Source organism: Microcebus murinus, chromosome 26, assembly GCF_040939455.1.
Source record: "Microcebus murinus isolate Inina chromosome 26, M.murinus_Inina_mat1.0, whole genome shotgun sequence".
Classification (NCBI taxonomy): Eukaryota; Metazoa; Chordata; class Mammalia; order Primates; family Cheirogaleidae; genus Microcebus; species Microcebus murinus.
Window position 1 is genome coordinate 16,334,465 of NC_134129.1, and position 26,351 is coordinate 16,360,815.

General features: G+C 39.9%; 1 protein-coding gene across 2 annotated transcripts in view; it reads left to right on the top strand.

Annotated features, from left to right (window-relative positions):
- Positions 1-26,351, top strand: part of SCFD2 (sec1 family domain containing 2) — a 311,415-nt gene that overhangs the window by 102,185 nt on the left and 182,879 nt on the right. For both annotated transcript variants that reach the window (XM_020284618.2, XM_075997920.1), the window contains exon 5: positions 4,905-5,154. In XM_020284618.2, coding sequence (XP_020140207.2) covers positions 4,905-5,154 — 250 coding nt within the window. The remainder of the gene's footprint in view (positions 1-4,904; positions 5,155-26,351) is intronic.

A 26,351-nucleotide genomic window follows, 5' to 3' on the forward strand; every position in this document is an offset into this window, starting at 1 on the left:
AGGTGCCTATGATACAGGATTGCCTAATATTCAGGCATGTACAGTATTATTTCCATTTTAGAGATGAGGAAATTGAGGCTTGGAGAAGTTAAATAATTTGCCCCAAATCACATAGCTCATAAGTGGTACAGCCGGGATTCAAACCCAGGTGTATCGTCTTATTCCCACATCCTCATTGTCAATCCTCCTGAGATGCTTTCCTCCACCTTTAATAAGGTTTTCAATTTAGGAAATCACTGATCTTTTTCTTCCTTCTTATTGAGGTACCATTCTGAGAGCAGAGGAGAGCGGCCAATGGATATACATTCAGGCTGGAGCCGTGCTTTTATAGATAGCACTAGGATGGTCTAGTTGACCTTCCGAGCCGAAATGGCACAGGTTCCGTCTGCTCCATCCGGGCAGATGACCACCCTGCCTCCCTTTGCCATTGATGGGAGTCCACTGCTTCCGGGTCAGTCCTTGGCTGATGGCTCTGGTTGTTAGGAGTTCTTCCAACACTGAGTCTTCTCTTCCCTCCCCTTCCCCTTCCCCTTCCTTCCCTTCCCCCCTTCCCTATTTTATTTTAGAATACTTTTAGATTTACAGAAAAGTTCCCAAGATAGTACACAGAGTCTCTGTATATCCTTCATTTTATTGTTAAAATCTTATGTTACTGTGATACATTTGTCAAAACTAGGAAACTAACATGGGTACATTACTATTAACGATAAACTCCAGACTTTATTTAGGTTTCATTAATTTTCCCCTAAAGTTGTTTATGCGTTCCAGGAAACTACAATTACATGTAATAGTTATGTTTTCTTAGTCTCAACCAGTACGTGACAGTTTTTCAGTCTTTCCTTATTGTTCATGACCTTGACAGTTTTGAGAAGTACTGGTCAGGTGTTTTGTGGAAATGTCCCTCAATTGGGATTTGTCCTGGGTAGACTGAGGTTATAGGTTTGGGGGAAGAATACCACAAAGGTGAAGTGCCATTCTCATCACATCATCTTGGGGAAGATGACATCACCTTAGGGACATATAATATCAATATGATATCACTGGTTGTGTTAGCCTTGATCTCCTAGCTAAGATAAAGTTACTCCTCACTCCCCTTGCCATACTCTATTTTAGAAGCAAGTCACTACATGTAGCCCATATTCAAGCAGTGGGAGAATTAAACTCCACTCCTGGAAGGGAGAGCATCTATATAAGTTATTTGGAATTCTGCAAGAAAGATTTGTCTCTTCCCCTGTATTTATATTTATTAATCTAATCACCCATTTATATCCATGTGGACTGATATTTACTATATATGTTGACTTATAATCAAATACGACTTTTATTTATTTTGTTCTTCAAATTGTTTAGTTTTGGTCACTGGGAAATCTTTCAGTTGGCTCCTGTCTCTCTCTCTCTCTCTCTCTTTTTTTTTTTCTTAGCACTTCCTTACTTTCTGGCCCTAAGATCTTCCAGGACCATCTTGTATGTTCCTTGCCCCATCTCAGAGTCAGCCATTTCCCCAAGGATCCTTGGTTCCTTGTATTGAAGAGTTATATCAGAAACTAAGGTCTGGCCACCAGGTGAACTCACTGCTACCGGGTGTTGCTACTTCCAGATTCTCTCAGTAGACGGTTGGAAAATACACGTGTGCGTGGAGCCCACGCTACACAGATAGCTACAATTATTTCTGGATCCGTTCATCTGTATCTACGGTGAAGCTTTCTTTTGAGCATTTGTATTTTGCTGTGTAGCCAACAGTGAGAATGTGACTCGCTGCCTTCTACCACCAGTGGTACAGGGAGAAAAACGGGCAGTGGGGGCAAGACAGTGAAAGTGGAGACCTGGGCATAATGTGACTTGTTGCCACTTAGAGCCAACCTCTAGCCAGGTCGTGTCAGTTTAGAGACAAAGAGATGCCCTGAGGTTAAGGAACTAGTTGCAGGGGTCCTCAAACTGTTTAAACAGGGGGCCAGTTCACTGTCGCTCAGACCGTTGGAGAGTGCGCACTGTGGGCGGGCCGGATAAATGTCCTCCGCGGCCCACGGGCCATAGTTTGAGACACCTGAGTTAGGGGAACGATCAAGATTGGAATCTGGCTATTGGAAATGGAATCTCCTTATTTCCACCATACCCCAGGCCTCTGTAAGACGGGTCTGTATTCTTGGTTTTCTATTCAACTCACTTATTGACTTCTTGAGATGCATCAAGAAATCTTAGAATGCAATTTTAATAATTGGTATGTACAATAGAAGTCTGCAGAGATCACTAATGAGGGGTTTTGCTCTCTAGCATGTATCGTAGATCAATGGAAACGAAGACTGAAGGCCAAGTGGCAGTGAGGGAATCTTTACAAATGATTATGATGATTATCCTACTCTGTTTTACTTTTTGTAACTATCTTTTTTTTTTTTTTTTTGAGACAGAGTCTCACTCTGTTGCCCAGGGTAGAGTGCCGTGGTGTCAGCCTAGCTCACAGCAACCTCCAACTCCTGGGCTCTAGCGATCCTCCTGCCTCAGCCTCCCGAGTAGCTGGAACTACAGGCATGTACCACCATGCCCGGCTAATTTTTTCTATATTTCATTGGCCAATTGATTTTTTTCTTATTTTTAGTAGGGACGGGGTCTCACTCTTGCTCAGGCTGGTTTTGAACTCTTGACCTTGAACGATCCTCCCGCCTCGGCCTCCCAGAGTGCTAGGATTACAGGTGTAAGCCACTGTGTCTGGCCATAACCATCTTTTAAAAAATCCTTTTGCAAGGGGGGGAGAGAACCATAGGGTTCCTAGAGGACAGATGCTTTATGTATACACCTGCTTTTTAAAAATGAGATATCAAGCAATGAAGGAATCTGCTTATTGTCATCCAAGGCGGTGGGAATGGAGTAAACAGCAAAAAATGAGAGCTGAGCCTTCGCAGCCCTCTTTTAACAAGCCAGCCACAGCACTCCTCTCCTTTAAATTGCTGCTGGCAGCTTGTAAAGCAAAGAAAGAACATTTGGGGGTCCCTCTAGAGAGACTCCTGAAGCTATAGGGACGTCCTAGGCCGCCTTTAGACCTTTTGGCCCCGGGTTCTTCGGAGGAGGATGTGTGTTTATATTTGGTAGATCGTGCAACGGTGAAATCTCTGTTCTGTTCTCTTCTACATCTTTACCTTATCCATTCCAAAGACTCAGCGTTTCGTTTTTGTGTGGTACATCGTGAACATCCAAGATTTTTAGTGGAAATAAATGGTAACAGCTGTTTTTGTGTATGAAATATAATTAGGAACCTTAACCTCGAGATGATATATCCAAATTTTTCCAGGTGTGGAAATGACTAGAAAAGCTCATTTTTGGTAATCGTCCCAATATAGAACAACATTAAGCTGTTCCCTGTTAGCTCTCTCTTCAGAGAGAGACTTTCTGTGGAATAAAGAGAGCTCTCTAATAAAGAGTTCTTCTTCTTTATTCCAATATTCTCTTTTCAACATGGCTTTTCCTATGTAAAATAGTGCATATTTGCACACACACACACACACCCTAAAGTCCCATCTTTTTTCTCTGCTTTATTTTTCTCCATAGCATTTAGCACTGTCTAAGATACTACAAGAGTCCCCCTTTATCTGCAGGGGACATGTCCCAAGATCCCCCGTGGACCCCTGAAACTATAGCACTGAACCCTATATATGCTATGTCTTTTCCTATACATACCTATGATAAAGTTTAATTTATAAATCAGGCATAGTAAGAGATTAACTATAACTAATAATAAAATAGAACAGTGAATAGCAATATACTGTGATAAAAGTTATGTGAATATGGTCTCGCTCTTTCTCTCTCTCAATATCTTATTTTATTTGATATTGTCAGAACAGGGTTGACCACAAATAAGTGAAACCATGGAAAATGAAACCACAGATATGGGAGGACTATTCTTTACATTTTATTTCTTTAGCTTTTTAAATGTTTTCCCTAAGTAGAATGTAAACTCTATGAGAACAGAGTTTGTTTGTTCACTACCCTATCCCTAGAACATAGTAGGTGCTCAATGAACACTTCTGAATGAATAATGTAAGTTGCAAGTTGTGATAATTTGGCCCCTGATTTCAATATAAATACAAATAGTGGAGTTTTATCTTATAGGGCTATTTTATATTATAAGTGGAATTAAATTGCATTATTTAAAATGGGGATTTATCTATTTCTGCTAGAAATATGTGTACCTTCTTGGAAGTTATGCAATTACTCTAATAATATAATGCTATTATCACATGCAAAGAATTTTGAAATTCTTTGCTAAACATCGCTCAAGAAGTTGGTAGAAGAGCTAAAAGCAACAAATTTTAAAACTCATTTTAACATGAGTTACTTGCAGATTCACCCAAAGAAATATTGAACCCTAAGTGACATTACCCAGTTTGATCCCTTATTCTGTTCACCAGATTTAGGAGAAGATGACTTTTTGTTGCTATAAATATTCTAATATTTGCCAAAATAGAGACTATTAAAAAGAATATGCTGTAAAATGTGCAATGATTCCTTTCAAGGAGTATCAGCATTCATTTGGATATATAGACACTGCTATGTTTGGTTTCTAAATCATATTATATTACAAATATGCTACTTTTATTTAAAATTTCAAGTGTGTGAAGTATTTACATTTTCATTTTTAAAATTGAAATGACTCCTACTTAAGCACTCTTAAGGTGCTATATAAGGGTCTGAAATTTGTCTAGCCATTTTATAAACGAGGTCTTTCAAAACAAAAACTCCACTGCCAAACTTCTTGCAGTGTTCTCTGCAGGACAAGAAACACACAAGTGAAAAGCAGTGTGGTCAGTGAACATCACAGACGTGTTTGCAAGCTGTCTGTGGACTAAGGTGCTGCATAAATTATGTCTTTGCATAAGATTGACTTGTTTCCATATTATCTTTTTTTATTTCAGAGCCTTGGGGAGTCAGCGATGGCTGTTGTATTAAATCAGCTGTTGCCCATGATTAAGCCCTCGAATCAGAGGACTCAGGATGACTACAGCCCCGAAGAGCTGCTCGTCCTCCTCGTCTATATTTATTCTGTCACTGGAGAGCCCCCAGTGGACAAAGAGCTGGGGGAGGCTGAAGAAAAGGTGAAGAAAGCGTTGGCTCAGGTCTTCTGTGAGGAGTCCGAGCTGTCACCGTTGCTGCAAAAAATCACAGGTGAGTGTTCAACAGAGATATAGGCCGTAAACACCATGATGGAGAAAACAGGCTCAAAAAGAGAGGGAAGAGGATGGAACCATCTCCATTGGAGTTGTTTGGAATTGCACGAAGCCTGATGAATGCTAGCCAGCCAAAAGGGTCAGAGGTTTTCAGTGCCGTGTTTTTTTTTTCCAGGCATGGTAGTGAGATGGCCTTCTCTCTGATTGCTTGTCAGAATTCATATTCTTTAGAGCCAAGACCTTGTTAAAATAGCAAAATACTCACCAAGCATCGTGTTATCTGTAAGGCAAAACAAAATGTAGTGCATCCTATTCAAAGGGTTTCTATTGACATATTGTCTTCGAGATTGGCTTTTCAAATTTAAACGACTGTTTCTTTTATATGATATGCAATGTCATAGGCTTGGAAATTGCCATTTTCAAGAGTGGTCTCATAGTTTGACTTCTCGTATTTGATTTTGAATTTGAATTAATCGGTAATATCCCAAATAATGCTGAAACATCCTGGTAAAGTAGGCTCTTGGTAATTTGGGGAAAATAGATAATTAAATTTCATGAAATCTACCTATTTTCACTTCCAGTAAGAACTGCGGTGTAAGTCATAGAGACATCTACTTGTGTTATTTTATATCAAATTCAATATTATTTGTATTTTATGTCAAGCTGATTTCCATTGGTATGAATTGAGCCTGTGTCTATATATGAGAATGAGAAGTCATTAAAGCTTATGTGTAAAACATGAGTGCTTTAAAAACATACCACATTTCCACTGAGTCACTGGTGAACATGTGTGTATAGTGTGTGTGTGTGCGTGTGTGTTTAGATGCATCCGTGATCTGTGTAGACGTCTCCATTCGGGAAGGCTCAACGGTTGGTCCTCACCGGGTTAGAATGCGGGTTTCTCTGGGTCAGGCTGCGTAGCTGTGAACGTCACTGTCCCATGCACGTGTCCCTCATTTGTGCACGCCGCTGACCTCTGTCATGGTCAGTTATGGAAAATGAAACCCTGCCAAGAAGGAAACTGAATGAAGTTTCCATAGCAACGAAACATTTCCTTGCTCAGTATAGAACCTGTTTGCCAACTTAAAACCTACTTAAGAAAAACTCATGGAATTGATTCCCATTTCATGAGGTTCAGCACTGTATGTGATTACGTGTGTGTTTGGCTACAAATAAATATTGACTCAGAAAGGTTTAAAATGATTAATACAGTGCTTTGGTTTACAGTAAATTTGAACTCTAGGAGAATTTAAGTAGAAATTATTCTTCCGATACCTAATGTCACAAACAGTTAACGAGAATGGTGTTTTGACTGAGGTTATTTGGATAGCTTTTTGTAACTCTCGTATGTTGCTGTGTTATTTTTGGAATTGAAGTCACGCTGTAAGAGTTTTCATTTAATATTCGCTCGAGGTGTTCACTGACCCAGCATTTTATTTTTTATTGGTTTCTCTCTGATTGCTCAGGATATTGCATTTTCTTGCTTTTAAAATACGTCTGGGCGTTCAGGTTTGTTTATATTAGGAAAATTTGTAAGCTCAGTGGTTGAAGATTGAAAATAAGAATTTGTGGAAATGTTGGTGACTTTTTAAATTTTAGAGACATCTTAATTTATAATACTAAGTATACATTCCTGCTTCGATTAAGTTTGGATATACAGTTTCAACAGGGTAGAGAAGATGTGTTGCTTACATTTGTCATAAGTAAACTTACCACTAGAACATAAGCATGCACACACACACATCAACTTTTGGGGACACCAAAAGGTCTTTATTTCTGACCAAAGACTTTTACTTGGCCAGTATAGACATAACCCCTTATGAAGTATGTTGAGAAGTCGCATGTCCTGAAAAGAAGCGTTTATGTTTATAGTTAGCTGCTGAGAAGAATATTTACCTTATAGCTCAGGATAAGTTAAATATTCTTCTCAGAATATGCTATGACTTTTTATCCTGAGATATAAGTTAAATGTGCTTCTCAGCAGCTAACTATAAACATAAATCCTTCTTACTACTCAATTATAAAAAAACAATGGTGATCTAGCACCTCTTATATTTTCCTGGTTAATATTTTAGATATTGCTTGTTGCTTTTGAATGTGTCTATTTTGGCTACTGATAGATATTTCCCAGAACTTCCTGTTTTCATGCATATGTCCTCTTAATTTCCATATTGTTACAAAGAAATTAAAATAGCCATTGCAATTGGTTGTCTAGCTTTCTAAAACAGAAGTAGCACACTTAAATTCTGTTTATTTCAATAATATCTCTTGACAGTGATTGTCATGTGCTTAAAATTCATATTCATTTTTATCTGTTAAATATGCAATTTGCCCTTGACAATTTCTTTCATTTCCCTATATTCTTCCCTTGTATGGAAAGAACAATAGGAAACTGTGATCGGCAAACCAAAGCCAAACAAAACAGAACTTTAAGAATGGTCAATGACAACATAGTATTTTCTTTTTAATCTGCTCTTTTTAATAGATACTTTTGGGGAGATTTCTAGAGTGGTGGGCAAAAACTCTTTTCTATTCACAAAAAACAACAAGGGTTGGCTCTCTGAATGTTGGGAGTAGGAAGCTAGAAAAAGAAAATTGGTCCAGCCTGAATATGTTGATTAGTGTTATGCTTTCTCAGTCCTGCTAAGTTCAAAGAGGGTATCACTTTCCATATATGTTGGTGTTTGCATGGCAGTCACAAGAGAAAACAAAGGAAAATCGTTTGAATTTTCTTCAGAGAATGAAATCAAAATGCTATTTCAAAAGATCTGTATAAACTTGGAATGTCATCATATGGGGAGGTATATCCAAAAAAGCATAGCATTTGGATGTAGAAATTCTTGATTTAAAAGTCCTGGCTTTGCCATTTCCTAGCAGAGTGTGTCAGTGTGCAAATCAACCATCCTGGAACCTTGATATTAAATAGAACTGCCCTGTTGACCCCTTGTGATTTTGCTGAGAATAAAATGATGTTATGTGTGTTAACTAATTTTTGGTCCATATAGTATTGTAAATAGGTTATTTCTTCCCCCATCATCATTATTACTTTAATAGCATCTAGCTGTCATCCAGGGTGGTGCTTCCCAAGCTTTTTTCCATTGTGGTGCACGGAGACAACGAGAATATTCCCATAGTAGGCCCTAGAATATTCCCATTCAAGGCCCTGCTCAGTTCACCTGTGGACTTGATAATACCGTAGGAACTACAATTTACATCCATTAAGCTCTTATTTTACTTCCTGTTGATAATTTGGAATGATCAATTACTATATCATTGAATACATTAGGATACCCAGATATATGTAATGAAAAATTTACCAGATTATCTTCACAAATAGGGATTAATTTTTCTCAACAAGAAGTTCAGAGACAAGCAGAATCTATGCTCTTTCTGACTTCCTTCCTCAATGTCCTGAAGATGTGGTTTTTGTCATCACTGTCTTAATGGGCATTCTCCTCCAGGCATTTGCTCATGCTTATTCAGGAAGAGAAGAAGGATGAAGGTGAAAGGTATATATATACTAGCTGAGCCTGCTCTTTTTTATTAGGAAAACAATAGCTTTCTTGAAAGCCCCAACCAGAAGACTTGCATCCTTGGCTAAAACTAGGTTTCACCTCTGCCTGCAAGAGAATCTGATGACTGTGTATTTTTAACTGGGCTTATATTTGTCATGAACAAAGTGAGGATTCTGTTAGAAGAAAGGAAGTGAGAATGGATTTTACGTAAGAAACTTGTCTTTTCTGTAGTTATCACTATAGAATCCCCTGACAGAGGAAATTCTAAGGCAGGATCATATACTTGGAGGTGGAATGATGCTCAGAGTGTTTTCATTTGACAGTTATAATATTGCAATTTTTTTTACAGTGCATACCGAAATAATGATCTGTTGTGTGTTGGTATCAGTGGACTTACATCACAAACGTTTTCCACTTACCAATATTTACTGAACACGTCTATGTAAATCTAAGCTCTGTAAGCAGCAAAATCTTGGAACCATGGTAGTAGTGTGCAGAGGCTCTGAGCACAGGATTTGGAGTCAGGTGGATCTTGGTTCTGGTTTTGCTTCTGACTCTTAGTAGTTGTGTGCTCTTGAGTAGGTCATTTAACCTCACTGATTCTCGGGTTCCTCATGTATAAAATGGTGATAATACCAAACTCATGAGAAAAAATAGTCGAAGTGCTTGGCACAGATCCTGGTACATTACCTGTCACCAGTGTATGTTATCTATGTCATCATCGTTATCGTTTATTGTTATTTTGTCATTGTTATCATTATCATCCTTCAGCAATGTCTCTCCTCAAAGAACTCACAGAAATATTTTAGAGACAAGACTAACACAAAAAACGACGTAAAACAACATAATCAATATTTTACCAAGTATTAGTGAAGTATCCAAAATGTATAAAAATGAATGTTATGATGACTTGGTATTAAGTGATATGTATCGATGAAGACTTTCAGTTACCGTATTATGTCTGACCAAATAGAATTCCTTACAGACAAAGGTTAGGGTAATACCAGGAAATAACTGCATTATAATTCCTGATAATCCTAGATAATAAAACTCTAGTGCTCAAAGCACTTTCATACATAATATCTCCTTTGATCAGAAAAGAACACATAAGTTTGAGCCCATAAACTTGCATGTCTAATAAATACATCCCAAATATTTGAGCTCAGGTGAATTTGTCTGTAATGCCAACATCTCTTTGAGATAATTTATTTACAAATGTATTGCTAGTTTTTCAGACATGTTTTGGGACAGTGGATATAATATTGTATCTAAATTTAGAAATAGTAGAGTTATAGTTTTCACTGTTTGCATTTTTTCCATGGAAGTTTGTTTCTTTAATAAACCCAGGTATCCTTTTGGGATGTTTTCTAGTTGCCTGAGTTTTTATGGTAGGAATAAGGATTCATAAAGGATAGTATTATGCATTTTATGGATGGAAATGCTCTCAGCAATTTCTAGTCTATTCACTTTGCACATGAGGATCCAGGTTACAAAAGGTTAACTGACTTGCCTCAAATCACCACCCAATAGCCTGTTCCATGCAGGGATGGGACTGGGGTTTGTGTTTCCTGATTCCCATTCCAGAATTCTTTTTACTAGACCAGTGATTCCAACCTTTGACTCATGGATCTCTGGGAAAACATAGGACTGAGACTAAAATTTCACCGCTTCACGTGGGCTTCCTGTATCATCCATAAACTGTTACTCTTAGGATATAAATCTACAAATATTTATAGATGCTATTGCATTTGTGTTTATAAAAGATACATTTATTTAAAAAATATTGCTACAAGTTAGAGAATTTTTTTTGTTTCTTTCAATTATCAGATTCCAAAAGCATAATTACATAGTATCTTTATATTTTAAAAATATTTGAAACCATGAGTTCCAACAGGAGTCTCAAACTCAAATGCTTGTAGCAAATAATATAACTAAGTAAAGTAGGTTAGGTTTTGGAAAAGCAACAGTGAAAATGCAGTGATAAATGGCAAGGATATGCAGTGCCACTAAAGGGGGCGATAGGGAATGGTGGGGACTGTGTCAAACTGGAGATCCTCTTATTTTTGCCAAAAGAGCATGAGTCTTATATTGCCAATCTCTCAAAAAATTAGGAAGCTAGATGTTTTTTAAAAAAATCAAAATCACCAAAGTTTAAGACAGTGGCTTACTTTGTACAATAAAACATTGTATGAGTCAAAGGGATCACATTGGAGGATGAAATTCAGCTTTTGGGCTTGTGGTTTGCAATCTTTATACTAGAGCCCCTGCCTCAGGCATTGATTTACAGAGCAATGCTTTTGAATTTCTAACTCTAGAACTTACTAGATCTCCAGATGGATGAAACGATGCCCTGTAGTTCCATCAGAAAGCAAAGGAAGGTACCTAGTGGTCTCCTTTTTTGACTTCTTTTAACTAAAAGAAAAAAGATAACATTTGTTTATTTATTTTTTGAGACAGAGTCTCACTCTGATGCCCGGGCTAGAGTGAGTACTGTGGCGTCAGCCTAGCTCACAGCAACCTCCAACTCCTGGGCTCAAGCGATCCTCCTGCCTCAGCCTCCCGAGTAGCTGGGACTACAGGCATGCGCCACCATGCCTGGCTAATTTTTTCTATATATTTTAGTTGGCCAATTAATTTCTATTTTTTTTTTTTTTTTTAGTAGAGATGGGGTCTTGCTCTTGCTCAGGCTAGTTTTGAACTCCTGACCTTGAGCGATCCGCCTGCCTCAGCCTCCCAGAGTGCTAGGATTACAGGCATGAGCCACCGCGCCCGGCCATGACATTTGTTTAAATTTTAATCTGGCATAAGGTTACTAGTTAGGTAGCATAGGTTTTTCTTTCGAATAGATTCTGTAAAGATACCATCTAAGTGGAAGTAGACCTCTCACAGAATTCTGTCTATTGGACAGAAAATGCTGAGAGGCAGTTTGGGATTTAATATAAAGAAGATATCTCTGGAAAATAAAGCTAACTAGAAAGTCTGACTCAATCCGTGAGAAGAGCTTCCTAGCATGGGAAGTGACGTTGGGGCTTACGCAGGGGTGGGAATTATACTGATTGAGTTCTAATTAAGGGAATGTGAAGAGTAAGTTTTGTGGAAAGGTGTATAAGTGAAGATAGTATTTTTCTGTGAAGATAGTATTTTTCTAGTTAGAGTTGTGCTTCTTTTGCTCTGTTATAATTCCCTAAACCTTTGCATAAAATAATGGCATAGAGATTCCTGTTACTCTAACTGGAATGATCAAAAACTTCACATCGATTTGCATAAAATGTATGCATTACCTTTATAGTGGAGCATGCTTATAAAAATTTTCTTCAACTTTTAAAACATTTTTGGTTTAAAGTATTTTTGTTTCCTATGTCTTTTTTCTCTATTTCCTCTCACCCGTCCATTGCCTGTTTAAGATCAACCACATGTAACAGAAACAGACCTGAGGAAAGACAGGTCTGGTTTAGAAAGTTCTGTCTTTTTTAAAAAATTTTATTCTATTGTGGTAAGAACACTTAACATGAGGTCTACCCTCTTGACAAAGGTTTAAGCGTGCAATGCGGTATTGTTAACCATAGGAGCGATTTGGCCAGCAGAGTTCTAGAACTTACTCATCTGGCATACCTGAAACTTTAAGCTTTTTTTTTTTTTGAGACACAGTCTCGCTTTGTTGCCCAAGCTAGAGTGAGTGCCGTGACATCAGCCTAGCTCACAGCAACCTCAAACTCCTGGGCTCCAGTGATCCTCCTGCCTCAGCCTCCCGAGTAGCTGGGACTACAGGCATGCGCCACCATGCCCGGCTAATTTTTTCTGTATATATCAGTTGGCCAATTAGTTTCTTTCTATTTATAGTAGAGACGGGGTCTCCCTCTTGCTCAGGCTGGTTTCAAACTCTTGACCTTGAGCGATCCTCCCGCCTCGGCCTCCGTTAAGCCTATTGATTAGCAAGCAGCATTTCTTTTCCCTTCTCCCCAACCCTGGGCAACCAGCATTCCACTCACTGACTCTATGAATTTGCCTATTTTAGATACTCCATGTAAATGGAATCATGCAGTATGTGTCCCTGACTGGCTTAGTCCATGTCATGTAATGTCCTCAGGGTTCATCCATATTGTCACATAGTACAGAATTTTCTTGTTTTTTTAGGGCAGAATAATATTCCATTATTTCAAAAAGATATAAGCATTCTGATGTTCATTGCAGATCTATTCATAATAGCCGGGGTGTGGAAACAAGCTAAATGTCCATGGATGGATGAATGGAAAAGAACTGTTTTTAAGGGCACTGGGAAGGAAGACATCTTCTAGTGAGCTCTCATCTGGGCTTCTCTCGTCCTCCCCAGCGGAAATCTAAAAGAGGATTGTGTCTTCATCAACTGTGCATGAGGAAGGGGTTGAGGATTTGTGTTAGATTGGGTCGTGGAAGGCAGCTCAGGGTACTTTCAGATCTACTTTCTAATGGAAAGCGTATATGTGCTCTTATCCATAGTAAAACAAAGCCAAGATCTAAAAGCAACAGAAAAAAACTTGATTTGCGGTGATTTGTTTATAATAGCCTTCCTTTTCTGAAGTGTTCAGGTAAGCATAGTATATGTTTATAAAATATTAATGGCTGCCACTTAATTATAAATGCTTTCATCTCCATTAGTACAGGGCATTGACATTTTGTTTATTATGTTAGAGGGGGTATGTCTTTCAGAGTGCTTTTCACACTTGGCCATGTACTTTTTCCCAGCCTTGTAGAAAGTTAGTCTTCTTAGTAAAATATTAATATCAAGTACTTCCAAACAGAGAATTGTAACAGATGAGGAGCTAATAAGAAATTCTCCTCTTATACTTCCTTTACTATCACCTCTGCCTTCTTCCCTCATCTCACAGTTGTCCCTCAGTAATTCATCAAATTTCAGAATATATATATATCTGCCTATTTCTACTCCTAAATGATACTATTCCCACTGAAACACAGTTTGCAAGATTTCTAATATCTTTCCCTTGAGAAACTGTTCCCTAAACCTCGAGCATGCCTCCTGGCTTGCTGATGACAAGGATGTTGCTATGGTAACTGGAAGAACGGTCCTGAAAGTCTATCACCAGTCTTCATGTCACCCACACTTGAATGAAAACTTTAGCTGATTACAGTAGGTGACAGTAGACAAAACCCTGAGGTTTTGTCTGTAGAATCCAGCCACTCAGCCGAAGGAAGACTTCAGGATGTGGGGCAAAAGTTCGTTTCAGAAAGGATTTTGCCTCATCTCTTGGTTCTGATTTATGGATTCTCATTTCTTGTGGCATGCCAGTATTAGACTTTTATATTAAGGGATACACCTTCATTTCTAGTGTTTCAGATTTCTTGTGTCAGGGCTGCCAAAACAAAACAAGACAATACCAAAAAAAAAACAAAAAAAAAAAAACCAGCTTTCAAGATTGTTGTTTTCCATTATGGTTTGCAACACTGTTTGGCATAATAGAGTCTATTTTTCCTCTTGATTTCTAAGGTTTCTGCTAGCAACTCTAATGAAGAACATATGTCTGCCCTAAATCACTCCCATGAGAAATGCTGGAACTGTTACATTTAGTTTTACTCTCCAAAATACTAAAATAGCTAACCACAGCACACATTACTAAACAGCTATGTCAAGTGAAGTTTAAAATGTTTAATAATACTTAAAATATATCACAAGCTCTGTAGAAAGATATTTAGAGCTGCCTGTTGAGGTAGCTAGTTAAATAATTTTGGTAACATATTAAGGGATCATTACAAATTTACTTTTTCAAGTACTTAATTTTCCCATGCCGCACCATAAAAACGATTATTCTTAACGGAGACCCTAGGGTGGATCTTCTTGCACTGATATTTGTATGTGCCCAAATGCATGAGACATACTGTCTGTGTCACTGATTTTTGTGTCTGCACACAAGGCCAACGGTAATAATTGTTTATGTGATTATACGATTAATTATTTATGAGATTAGTTATTACTGGTTCTAATGAACTCTATGTTAGATGTGATGCAAATTTCTCAATCATGCAAAAGTTGAAATAGAATGGAATGCAGGGGTAGTTTTCTTGAGTGCATAGCTATGGATCCAGTAGGAGAGATGCTATGATGTCATTGAAAAGAGAACAGTGGAGAGACAGCCTAATTTTTACTCGTAAATATGCCCGTAGGTGTGTAACCAGAGAGTCACTGAGTTCGTTGCAGACTCAATATCCTCATCATAAAATGAGAATCATGTGTTAGACAAATCTAAGTTCTCTTCTTTCTCTATTCCTTTTTTTTATTTTTTATTTTTGAGACAGAGTCTCACTCTATTGCTCAGCTACAGTGCCATGGCACCAGCCTAGCTCACAGCAACCTCAAACTCCTAGGCTCAAGCGATCCTCCTGCCTCAGCCTCCCGAGTAGCTGGGACTACAGGCATGCGCCACCATGCCCGGCTAATTTTTTACTATATATTTTCAGTTGGCCAATTAATTTCTTTTTATTTTTGGTAGAGACAGGGTCTCGCTCTTGCCCAGGCTGGTTTCGAACTCCTGACCTTGAGTGATCCTCCTGCCTCGGCTTCCCAGAGTGCTAGGATGACAGGTGTGAACCACTGTGCCCGGCCTTCTTTCTCTATTCTATGGCTCTAGCTTCACATGCTTTTTATATTTATCTGAATCAGTATACTCCGTCTCCTACTTCCAAATCAGCTGCTCCTCAATACTAGTCTGTCTTTTTCAGCAGACATTGACTCACCTTCACCCCCTGTAGTAGCTGGCAACACCCTGCAGCCCATTTCTCTTTCCTTTGAGACGCTGCCCAAAGACACTTCTTGCTCCCCAGACATGCCTTGACCAGTGGCCTTCTCCCTGACATCCCTGACTCCATGCCTACCCACCCTTTCATCGTGCATACTGGTACTAGGGCAGCATTCTTAAAATGAATCTTATATTTTAATGCCTTCACCTTAAGCTTTTTTCTCATTCATTATATATAGTCACACATTCTCACTGGAGAAAATTTGGAAACATAAAGAACCATATAGAGGCCACATATAAATTTCATTTTGTTGATTACTGCTCATCACCTTTTTCTTTTTTTTCCTACCGAGTCATTCATTTTTTGCTTCATCATTGAAAATCAGGGCACTTGGATGATTAAGGCTATTAACACTTAGTCGTATATTTTGCTAATGTGGTTTTCGGTTGGTGTTTGCCTTTCATATTTGCTTCCGCGGGAAGTCCAGAGATAGAGCCGTGTTTAGGAGAGTCGAGGCAGGAGTTCCAACAGTATGACCGGGATTCTCTGCATCTTCCACGCCTTTTTTTCCTTTTTAGGTGGTGGCCTTATTCTTTCCTATCACTGCTGCCTCTGTATGACCCCTTGTTCTCCCCAGACACTCCTGGTTTATGTCATTCCAGAATGGCAACCCATGGAAAAAGAGAGCTCTTTTCTTCCAGAGGTTGTAGATCAATCCCAGGAAGGGAAGTTGACTGACCTTCAGTCACTGTTGCCGGAGGGATGGGTGCCCTTTGGCCAGGCCAAGTCGTGTGGCCACAACTGTGTATGTGTGCAGAGGGGGAGGACGAGTGGGGACAGGAATTTGGACAAATGGGCGGCGGGGTTAGTGCTGTGATTGACAGTCCCATCATTGCCACTTAATCAGAGTTGGAGTGCTTCCGCAAAGGAATGGATACGACACGTGGCCGCCATAACATTTGTTAATAAACCAGGTTCATATTTTTTTTATTTAAAAGATATAAGTATCTTGTCTTCCCTCTCTTGAGTTTGCTATTTTACCTGTAAATGGATGAAAATGTCACTGACACCTTAATAATTGCTTCAAAAATAAGTTTTTGTATGCCTGAATATAATTGTCTGGAATTTTCTCCAGTGGCTTAGAAAACAGCATCAGAGCAACCGTCAACTAAAATAATTCCTAGCACTAAAGCTGCTTCCCCCACGGGATTGCCCATCGACATTCAAGTCGTGGTCAGTGTGCCCGTCATGTGTGGCTGTGTAATTATATATAATTCTTTGAATATAAGCTTTGGAAGGGCAAGAGTTGTCATTTGGATGAATGTTAAAGCTCTATTTATGTTTATAGTTTCCTTAAAAATTTACAATTATTTCTTAATTATAAAAGGCATACTTGTTCATTTCAGAATTCTTGAAAGATCTTTTGCTCTTTAACAAACACAGAATAAAATTCAAAATTTCCTATGGAACTCACTACCCAGAGAAAACTACTGTTACTCTTTTGATGTATATATGGTGTGAAATCTATTGGTAAGCAGAAAGTCAGATCCTATAGATGCTCCCTGGGTGAAGGTATCAGGTGGAATTTTGTCATATATGTGTTTTATAGTTGATGTATTAAGGTCATACTGCATAGAATAAAGAAGGCACAGGTCTATTGTCAATATAAAGATATTAAAACTAACATTGGAAAGAAAGTTGAGAACGCTGGTTCTGAATTCATGTCCCAAGTTCTGGGAGACATTATTCTCCAAAAGTAAAATTACTGTTAATCGGAGTATAAGGAGGATCCTCTAAGCCCAAAAGGAGGCTCATTAGGATCTTGGGTGGAAGGAAAACATTAAGGCACAACCATTTTAGCCTAAAATTGTAGCAGAAAGAAATTAAAAAGAGATGCAACAACAGGCTCTAGGCTTCGACTTACATTATTTTATGATGTGAGAAAGAAAGATTAGCATTTTTAAAACCATAAAGAGATAACAAGAGCTGAAGGTAGATGAAAATAAAAAAAAAAAAAAACCATAAAGAGAATATATGTGTGCAACCACAGTTATATTGAGTTGTATTTCGAAATTTAGTTTTAAATGTAACCAAGAATGTAATTCCCACAGAACCTGACTTTTTTTGCCTTCATGTGTCGCCTGTTTATCCTGTCCTTAGCACCTGCACTGAATTGGTCCCAACTGGAATGGTAATTTTCACTAAAGTGTTTATAAAACGAAGCCCCCTTCTTCGTCGTCTTTTTCTAACATAAGACATGTGCCTGCACCTCTTCGTCACTCTTGAGTTGTTGTCAACCTGGCAGTGGGCCAACTGGAAAAGGAAACTCAGACGGTGCAGTGTCCATTAACCATTTACGTTTTCCAACATGCAACGTGGTTTAGGGTTTTAATTTTTGAAGCTGTGGTTTGAGCCAAATTATAGTCTAAAATGACTGAACTCTCTATTTCCTTATTTTTGTTGTGGTGGTGAAGAAAAACAGTTAAATCTGATCTGTTCTTTTCACATAGGGATGTAGGATTTAGGGTTTCTTTTCTGTACAAATCACCACCTTGCAAGGAATTCAATCTTTGGCCAAGAAGGCTTTATTCATAGTTAAAATGTGATTGGATACATTCTAACTGGGAATGTACACCCTTTCTGTAAAAGTATAGACACAGCACACCAAGTAAACAATAACACTGTAGTTATAGTTTCTAGTATTTTGGTCAACTCTTTCCTATATAAGCAGTGAGGCACATATTTTCATGTATTTAACAAAAATGTTGAATGCTTTACATTTTGTTCCCAGAAACAAATTTCAAGGCACCAATTTATTCTGGAATCACGTTATTATTATTATTATTAACTTTAATCTCTTGCTTACCATTCACCTTCACCTTTCCCCTCCCCTTAACCTCACACCTGAGAGAAATCAGGAAACATGCACAGACTGTACCTTCTAAGTGGTCATCTTGGGAGTTTGCACACTGTGGTCTTGATTATTTCAAGTTGTTCTCCTTGGGAACACAGAAGCCCAAATCAAATGACATCATCCGAGATGAATATAAGCCTTGTATTTTAGAAATGGACATTTAATGGCTTTTGACTTTGGGGTGATGATAACATTTCAGAACAGCAGATATTCGAATGGAATTGTTGAAGCTGTTATAATTCAGGGCAGCGAGAACAAAAACCACCAGGGTGTATTTGTTAGAATTTTTTGGTAGGGTATGTGCAAATAAAAATCAGCATATCAAATCCTTAATTACTTCCTTATTGTTGTTATCTTTGCAATTCTCTCTTGAGCCAATTTATGCCTAAATTTATTTTAAATTCAGATTCAACATGTGAAAAAAAATTCTGGGAACATACATAGATTGGCTTTTCAATTGGCTTGTTTTTTTAGGACATGGCTCTTGTTTTGCTATTTGGCAGTAAACAAAAAAAAAAATCAGCATTTTGCTTAAAATAATAGAAAAGCAAAAACACACATGATTAGGCCGAAAAAAAAAACAAACCATCTAGGTTATTACTCTCCAGGGTAGGGAAGAGCTAGACACAGTTACCAAATAGTGTGCTACACCCACCATGTCCTCCGTGTCTGGACCAAGTGACACACCCCTCCACACTGGACTTTTCAGAGCAGGAGAATGTCACTTTTCCATGATCACCTTCTCCCTCTGGAGGCCGTTTTCTTCTTTCATTCCCTTCGTTCCCGCCACAGGCTGTAAAGTTCCTTAAATATATTCCACTCCTTCAGTTAAGGGTCTTGCATAAGCAGTTCCCCCCAACTCACTGCCCAGCCCAGCGTAGCGCAGTTAACCCTTCAGATCCTGAGGTCAGCCTTCTCTGACCCTCCGGTCTAGCTCAGTGGCCCCTCCACCCCATCGTGTGACCTAAAGTGAACACAGTTTATTCTAATACATAATTGTGTGATAATTTTGATTAGTGTCTGCCTTCCCTCCTAGACCACCAACTCTGTGAATTTTGCTCACCATTGTATCTCAAGCACTGATGGTGTTTGGGGGCACACAGAAGGCTCTTAATAAGTGTTTACTGAATGAAGGAAGGAATAAGAAGGAAGCTCTGATTCAGTTGCAGGGTTTCCTCTGCCATTCTACAACAGGGCAAATAAGTTGCAAGTTTCACAGATGAACTCAGCTTTGGAGATGAGAAAGGTTGGCAGAGGAAGAAAACGGAACATCAAAGAAAGCCATTAGCTGTAAACGAGTGTTTTGAAATTCCATTGTTTGAAATATAGTGAAGAAAATATTTCATTCAGTGAAAACAAATAATACCAGAAAATAATGATGGAATTGTTGCTTTGTGTTTTTTTCTTTCTTTTATTTTTCTTTTATTTTTTTCGTTTCTTTTTGTCATCACTTATGCCAGTCCAGATATATTGCTTTGTGTTTTAACATTTTTATAAGACCAGATTTTTAAATTCTGGAGGTTTGGGGTTAAATTGGCTGTTTCTTTCCCTGTTTCTCCTTAATTTTTCTTTCATTTTTATTGGTTTCCTCTCCTTACCTTTTGTTCCCTTATCTTGTTTTCCTGGCCAGGTAGGAGCACTCCATTCAGACAACACATGGAATGCAAAAGATTTTTTAACCCATCTTTTAACTCTCTAGACCTCTACAAATTCTTTTCCAGCCTGATGCTAACAGGGATGAAACAGGTGAAGCAGGAGGCTTCCTGCCAAGATGGCGGTTCCTAGGAGTCGCCTTCTTTCTCTCTAGGTGCGGTCCATCCACACAGCTCATGCTCTGTCATTAGGTGGGCAAATCAACTGTCCCACGGTTGAGGAGTGAGTGAGTATCCAGCTCCAGCCTCTTTGCAAACATTTCTTGACAAATCTCTCCGCAGCCAGCTTCTGTAGGCCTTTCTAGCTGCTCTCCCAAACCCTCCCAAACTGGATGGAACCATCTCCCCTGAAACATTTTCTAGAACAACTTCTATTTGCATCTGTGGGGGGTGGGCTCTGTGGCCAGCGAGTGTACCGGAAAAGGGGGAGCAGGCTTCCAGGAGTGGCAAGAAGAGATGGGTGGGTGGCAGCGGGCAGATGGCATACTCTTTCTTGTCGGGGGTGGGCATGTGGCATGGCAAGAGCCAGGCCAGGAACACAGCGAGCACTTACATATGGCTCAGAACAATAGTGGCAACAGGCCATGGGAAAGCGTGGTCACGTGGGTTCACACAGGAGATAACACCTTGGTGACAAAAGTGCGTGCTGACTCAGACCCCCCCGGAAGGCGCACGGAAGACACCTGGCAGTTATTTTAGTTTGGCCTAAGACACCTCTTGCCTATGCAAATGCATTTCCCTTCCAGCAATCGTGTCTGTCCCATCCCTTCGTAACCAGGCCCAAACTATGCCAGTCAATCATAGCATTCTTAAATCACAGCATCCTATTAGGTAGCCTTTCATTTATAAGGAGAAGGCTTCGAGTACATCGTGTTTGCTGTAAAGTGGCAGGAGGGGCTTTGCTCCCAGCCCCAGGTGTCTGTCTGTCCATGTGCAACCCAGGTCTGTCATCAGGCGTGTGTACCTACCAATAGAAACATGGACGTGTGTCCTCGCTTCTCAGTTCAGCCTCCTATTTTTTCTGTTGAGAGTCTCACTCTGTTGCCCGGGCTAGAGTGCTGTGGCATCAGCCTAGCTCACAGCAACCTCAAACTCCTGGGCTCAAGCAATCCTCCTGCCTCAGCCTCCCAAGTAGCTGGGACTACAGGCATGTGCCACCATGCCCGGCTAATTTTTTTTTCTCTGTGTATTTTTAGTTGGCCAATTAATTTCTTTGTATTTATAGTAGAAACGGGGTCTCGCTCTTGCTCAGGTGACCTTGAGCAATCCTCCCTCCTCGGCCTCCTAGAGTGCTAGGATTACAGGCGTGAGCCACCGCGTCTGGCCTGAGTCTAGCTTCTTGACAGCAGGGAGTTGACTGGCCTTTCTGAGCACTTTCTGCTTTTCTCATACATGTAGAAAAAGAGCTGATAATTTTTTGTTGCCTGTAATAAATGGAAAAATTGCAAAATGCTAGTGAAGGAGAATGAGAATAAGAAAAGCTTTCGATTCAGGTAAATATGATTATAATATTCTAACATGTTATATGTAGTAATAATAAGAAGAACCCTTCTGTATTCTTTTTTCAGGATTTAAATAATTTTAGTCTATCGCTACAATAAATTATTTCCCAACTATGCTATATTTTAATGCCAAATTCCTATGCCTAAAATACATTCCTTTCTCCCCATTCTTACCTACAAAACTCCCACTCATTCTTTAAGATGCAACTCAAATGTCTCTGCCTTTCTTATTCCTTTCCTAATTATCACCACCCAAAGTGACCCCTTTGCCTCAGTATTGATTTGTGCAAATCCTAGGGCACTTGTATTTGTATTGGTTGAAATTTGTACCTGAGTGTTCTTCCTACCTGCGTGAACTTGGGCAAGTTACTTAATATCTCTTTATCTCCATTACTCCATCTCTAAAATGGGGATATACTAGTACCTATCTCATGGGACTGCCTTGTACAGCTGCTATTATTGTTGTTTGTTATCTCTTCTGTTAAATCAAGCTCCTGAGGGTGGGACTGTATATGATTCACTCATGCATTCCTAGCTCCAATTTTTAAATCGTGTTGCTGCCTGAAGGAAAGAACAAATATGGGGTTCTGACATTTTTATGATGTTCCTTTTCTCTTCTTAGATTTTGTTTGAACTCAATGAAAGCTAGACTGATACCTCACCCTTTAGGGTCAAGGCCTGGTTTCTGATATGTTAGCTGATGAGGGAACTATTTGATAATGATTAATATTTTCTGTAAAATCTTCTTGCTTTAGAAAACTGTTTGCTATATTACAGAAAACTTTTTTCTATCCATCATAAGCCAAATATCGTAACGATATATCATCATCTTGGCAGTGAATCTAGCTAGTCTTGCCCCAAACCACTTTGTCCATCTGGGAATTGACTCTTCTATTTTTCTTTCACACATACATATTTGGAACTGAAATACTTTGTTTTAACTTCACAAGAGAAAGACATTTAACCTATGGATAGTTGAGATGGATTTACTCTCTTATACTTCTTTTCTCTAAAGAAAATTTTATAGGCTGGGCGCAGTGGCTCACTCCTGTAATCCTAGCACTGTGGGAGGCTGAGGCGGGCGGATTGCTCAAGATCAGGGGTTAGAAACCAGCCTGAGCAAGAGCGAGACCCCGTCTCTACTAAAAATATAAAGAAATTAGCTGAACAACTAAAAAATATATAGAAAAAAATTAGTCGGGCATGGTGGCGCATGCCTGTAGTCCCAGCTACTCGGGAGGCTGAGGCAGGAGGATCGCTTGAGCCCAGGAGCTTGAGGTTGCTGTGAGCTAGGCTGACACCACGGCACTCTATTCTTGGCAACAAAGCGAGACTCTGTCTCAAAAAAGAAAAGAAAACTTTATAGGGTGATCCTGAGCTTTCTTTGATCCAACTGTGTGTAGTTTGGTTATCAGACATTAGTTCATTTACCTAGATGAGAAAAAGAGTTGGTTTCTCTTTCTCAAATACTTGGTCGTGTGTTTCTGGCATCTCATCCAGCACTAATAGGAATTAATATTTATTACACACATAAAATGTCCAGACACAGAACCAAAACCGTCTTGCAGGGCGATCTAGCTCACTGGGCTCATAGTCTAAACAGTAAAGTAATATATTGAGCCCTCAAATAGGATGAAGCCCCCCCCCCCGCCAAATATTCTGTCCCTAGAGGCTAGTCACTGTACACAAAGCCTTTGGACTCCTGTCCCCAATATGGGGATTCTTGTGCCTATGAAGCTCTGTTCGAATTCTTGTCTAGAGTGAGTAGTTTTCAAGCGCTATGCTGCACATCAGCTGTATCAGAGTCATGTGAGATGGGTGCTAAAAATACAGCCTTGCAGTCCTCAAGCCTAGACCTACCGAATCAGAAAGTCGAGGGGGCAGGTCTGGCGCCCTGTATGGAACCGGGGCACTGTGTTCCATCAGACCCCCGACCCCGATCAGACACGGGAGGGGCTTTCCCCTGAGACAGCATGTCACTCCAGAGACCCTCTGCTGGAGCACCCAAACAAGGTCCCAGTCGCCGAATGGGGCAGGGGCTGTCTTCTTCCATGGAGAGGATCAGTTGGGGGTTCGGAGCAGCTGAGTCTGGGCATCACTGAGCATCACTTATAGGCACTCAGCTGGCGACTGGCTGGCTGTGTCGGGAAGTGGTCCCCAACCCAATGACAGCAGCGGTGTGGTCCCTGGGCACAGGTTTGCCTGCTGCCTCGGCTCTCTCTGTCCCCAGGCTGTGCTTACGGTGGAAATGCTCGTGCCTCCCGTTCACCTGCTGCGCTTTCCATCTCTCTCCTCATTTCCTTGGCCCAACCCGACACATTTTTAGACCTAGTCTGGGAGTGAGAAAGCTAGCTCCGTATGTACACAGCCTAGTGGTTTTGTCTTTTGCTTAGACTAGTGTTGCTTAAACGTAATGCTCAAGCATTTGCAAATTTTATGTTCTATTTCTGCACAAGATGACTCATGTCTAGCTGTTGGGCTGGATAGGGTGGGAATAGGGAGACAGAAACGCACCTTGCAATAGAGGTTGCAGAAATGAAAACGAAAAGACCGTTATCTAGGTTGTAAATATCCAGCATGCTGTTCTTCATTGAAAATTCGAATCTGTAATGAACATTTGGGCCGGAAAGAATGGGGCAGCAAAGAAAGCCTCAGCCCTTCTATGGCAGTTTAATAGCAGCAGTAAGAGAATATTGTACATGAATTCTAGGCATATCGCAAATAATCTCACAGTTTAGAAATAAGTCCTGCTTTTCTTATAAGTCATAAGTTGACTATAATAATGTTAAAAATAAGTACAGCTACTATTTATTTATTGAGTGCCTATAAAATGTCTTACATACTCTCTCTCATTTAATCTTCATGGTAATCCTATGAATTGGGTGCTACTACCCAGTTTTACAGATGAGAAAGATGGGGTTCAGAGAGGTTAATTGACTTATGTAATATGAAGCCATTAAGTGAAGGAGGGGGAATTCAATTTAGGCCCACGTGAGCCCAAGGCCCAGGTTCCTTTTCTCTGTGCATATTGCCTACTAATTCAGGACTGAGCGGCTCTGGCATTTCCTTCCCACCTATTTTTCTGTTTATTCCTCATTGTTTATTACAAAACAGCTGTTCCATTTAGAGGCTGAAGTTCTCGCCAGGACAAGGTTCATGCTGGGACTGTTCCTTCCCTTCTGTATTGAGCGAAGCTGGACCATGTCAGCTTGTCAGGGGTCAGAGGTCCAGGATATTTTTTCCTTTGGATTTTTTTTTGTTCTATTATTTGGCACCCAAGTCAGTGAATGTTAGGGACTCATTCCTTAGGTGATCCCACGAGGTCAGAGTTAGGCTTAAACGGATAAGGCGATTTGATGGTGGCAGCTGAGAAATTAAAAGCAGGGACCCATTTTGGAAAAGAAGACAAGAAAAATGAGAGCGGTCTTGGTAGCTGCTTGCATTAGTATTCTTGATTAATGTGTGCTTTTAAGAAATCACATTGGTAATGCAGCTCCAATCACCGCAGCCGTCATAACCAATTAGCTGTGCGTATGTAATATAAAACAAGACACAGGCAGGGCTGCCCAGAATGTCACTTTCCTCCACTAAGGGAGTCAAGATCACATGCCTTGCTGCCCCTCCCCGTATCTTGCCTGTAAAAAGGCAGGACACCATTCTAACGTGACCGGGTCTGTCGTATAAGCCCAGCGCTCCGTCAACTCTGCCAGTGATTCGGTGTCACTTCTTTCGTGCACTCGGAAGGGACCTAAAAGCGTTGTCTACAACAGCCTCCTCCCGATCCAATCAGCTGCTTTCCTTCTACACCTCAGAAGCAAACCGGATTGTAGACCCGTCACCAGCAAGCCTCAGCTGTTCCGGGGCCCTGTTGAGTTTGGTCTACTCAGTGTTTGTGATAACTGTCATTTGGAACTCAAACGAACAACACAGGCTTTACATAAATAACTGGATTTTTTTTTTTTTTTTTTTTGCTTGTTTGTTTCTCTTTGAAAAATGTAAGGAATGGCAGGAATTGGTCGGAGCTGAATTGTGGCAGCCTCTTAGAAGGGCCCTGTTCTCTCCAGCCCACCCCAGAATCTACCCCTTGCTTCTTTCTCTTGTCCTACCTGTGGGCCCCAGACACATGGTGGAGTTTGTGGCCACTGCTGTTCTCTCTCCACCTCCTTATTGGTGGGGCAACAGTTCTGATCAATTGGGAAATGGTTCACTTATCATTGTGCCACTTTTTAAAAACAGGAATTGGAGTTCCATACCGTTAGGAATGTCCTCAGAGGCCTAGAAATGTATCAGACACAGATATGGCACCAGCAGCCACTTGGCCAACATCCATTAAATGAGCGAATCTATGAATAGAACTCCGGAGTGATGGGGACTCAGGCCCATTTGTTTGGCTGGAAGAAGAGGCATTATAGGGCAGTTTGGGAATATTAATGACATTCTGTAAATACATGAAGAGTCTGGCGACAGCTACCAAATTTTCCATTTCCGAGAAACACAAGATTTTTTTTGTAGTTCCATTTTTTTTTATTTTAGTGTATTATGGGGGTACAAGTGTTACGTATATTGCCCATGCCACCCTACCCCCTCGAGTCAGAGCCTCAAGCGTGACCATCCCCCAAACGTTGCACATCTCCAAATACAGGATTTTATTTTTATTTTGTCATGGAGCACCTTGGCCACTTTATTCCAATGCCCTTTTGCAGCCATTAAACTTTGGTGACCTTATAAAATTTCAATAAATTTTCTTCTGCTCATCTAAGCAAAAAGTCTTCTTGGGTTCATTTGGTTCTGACAGTCTCTCTAAACTGTTACTGTCTATTTTTCCCAGTGTGGGCCATGAAACAGGGACCTTTGTCTCTCTATGCTCCAGAGACCTGTGATGT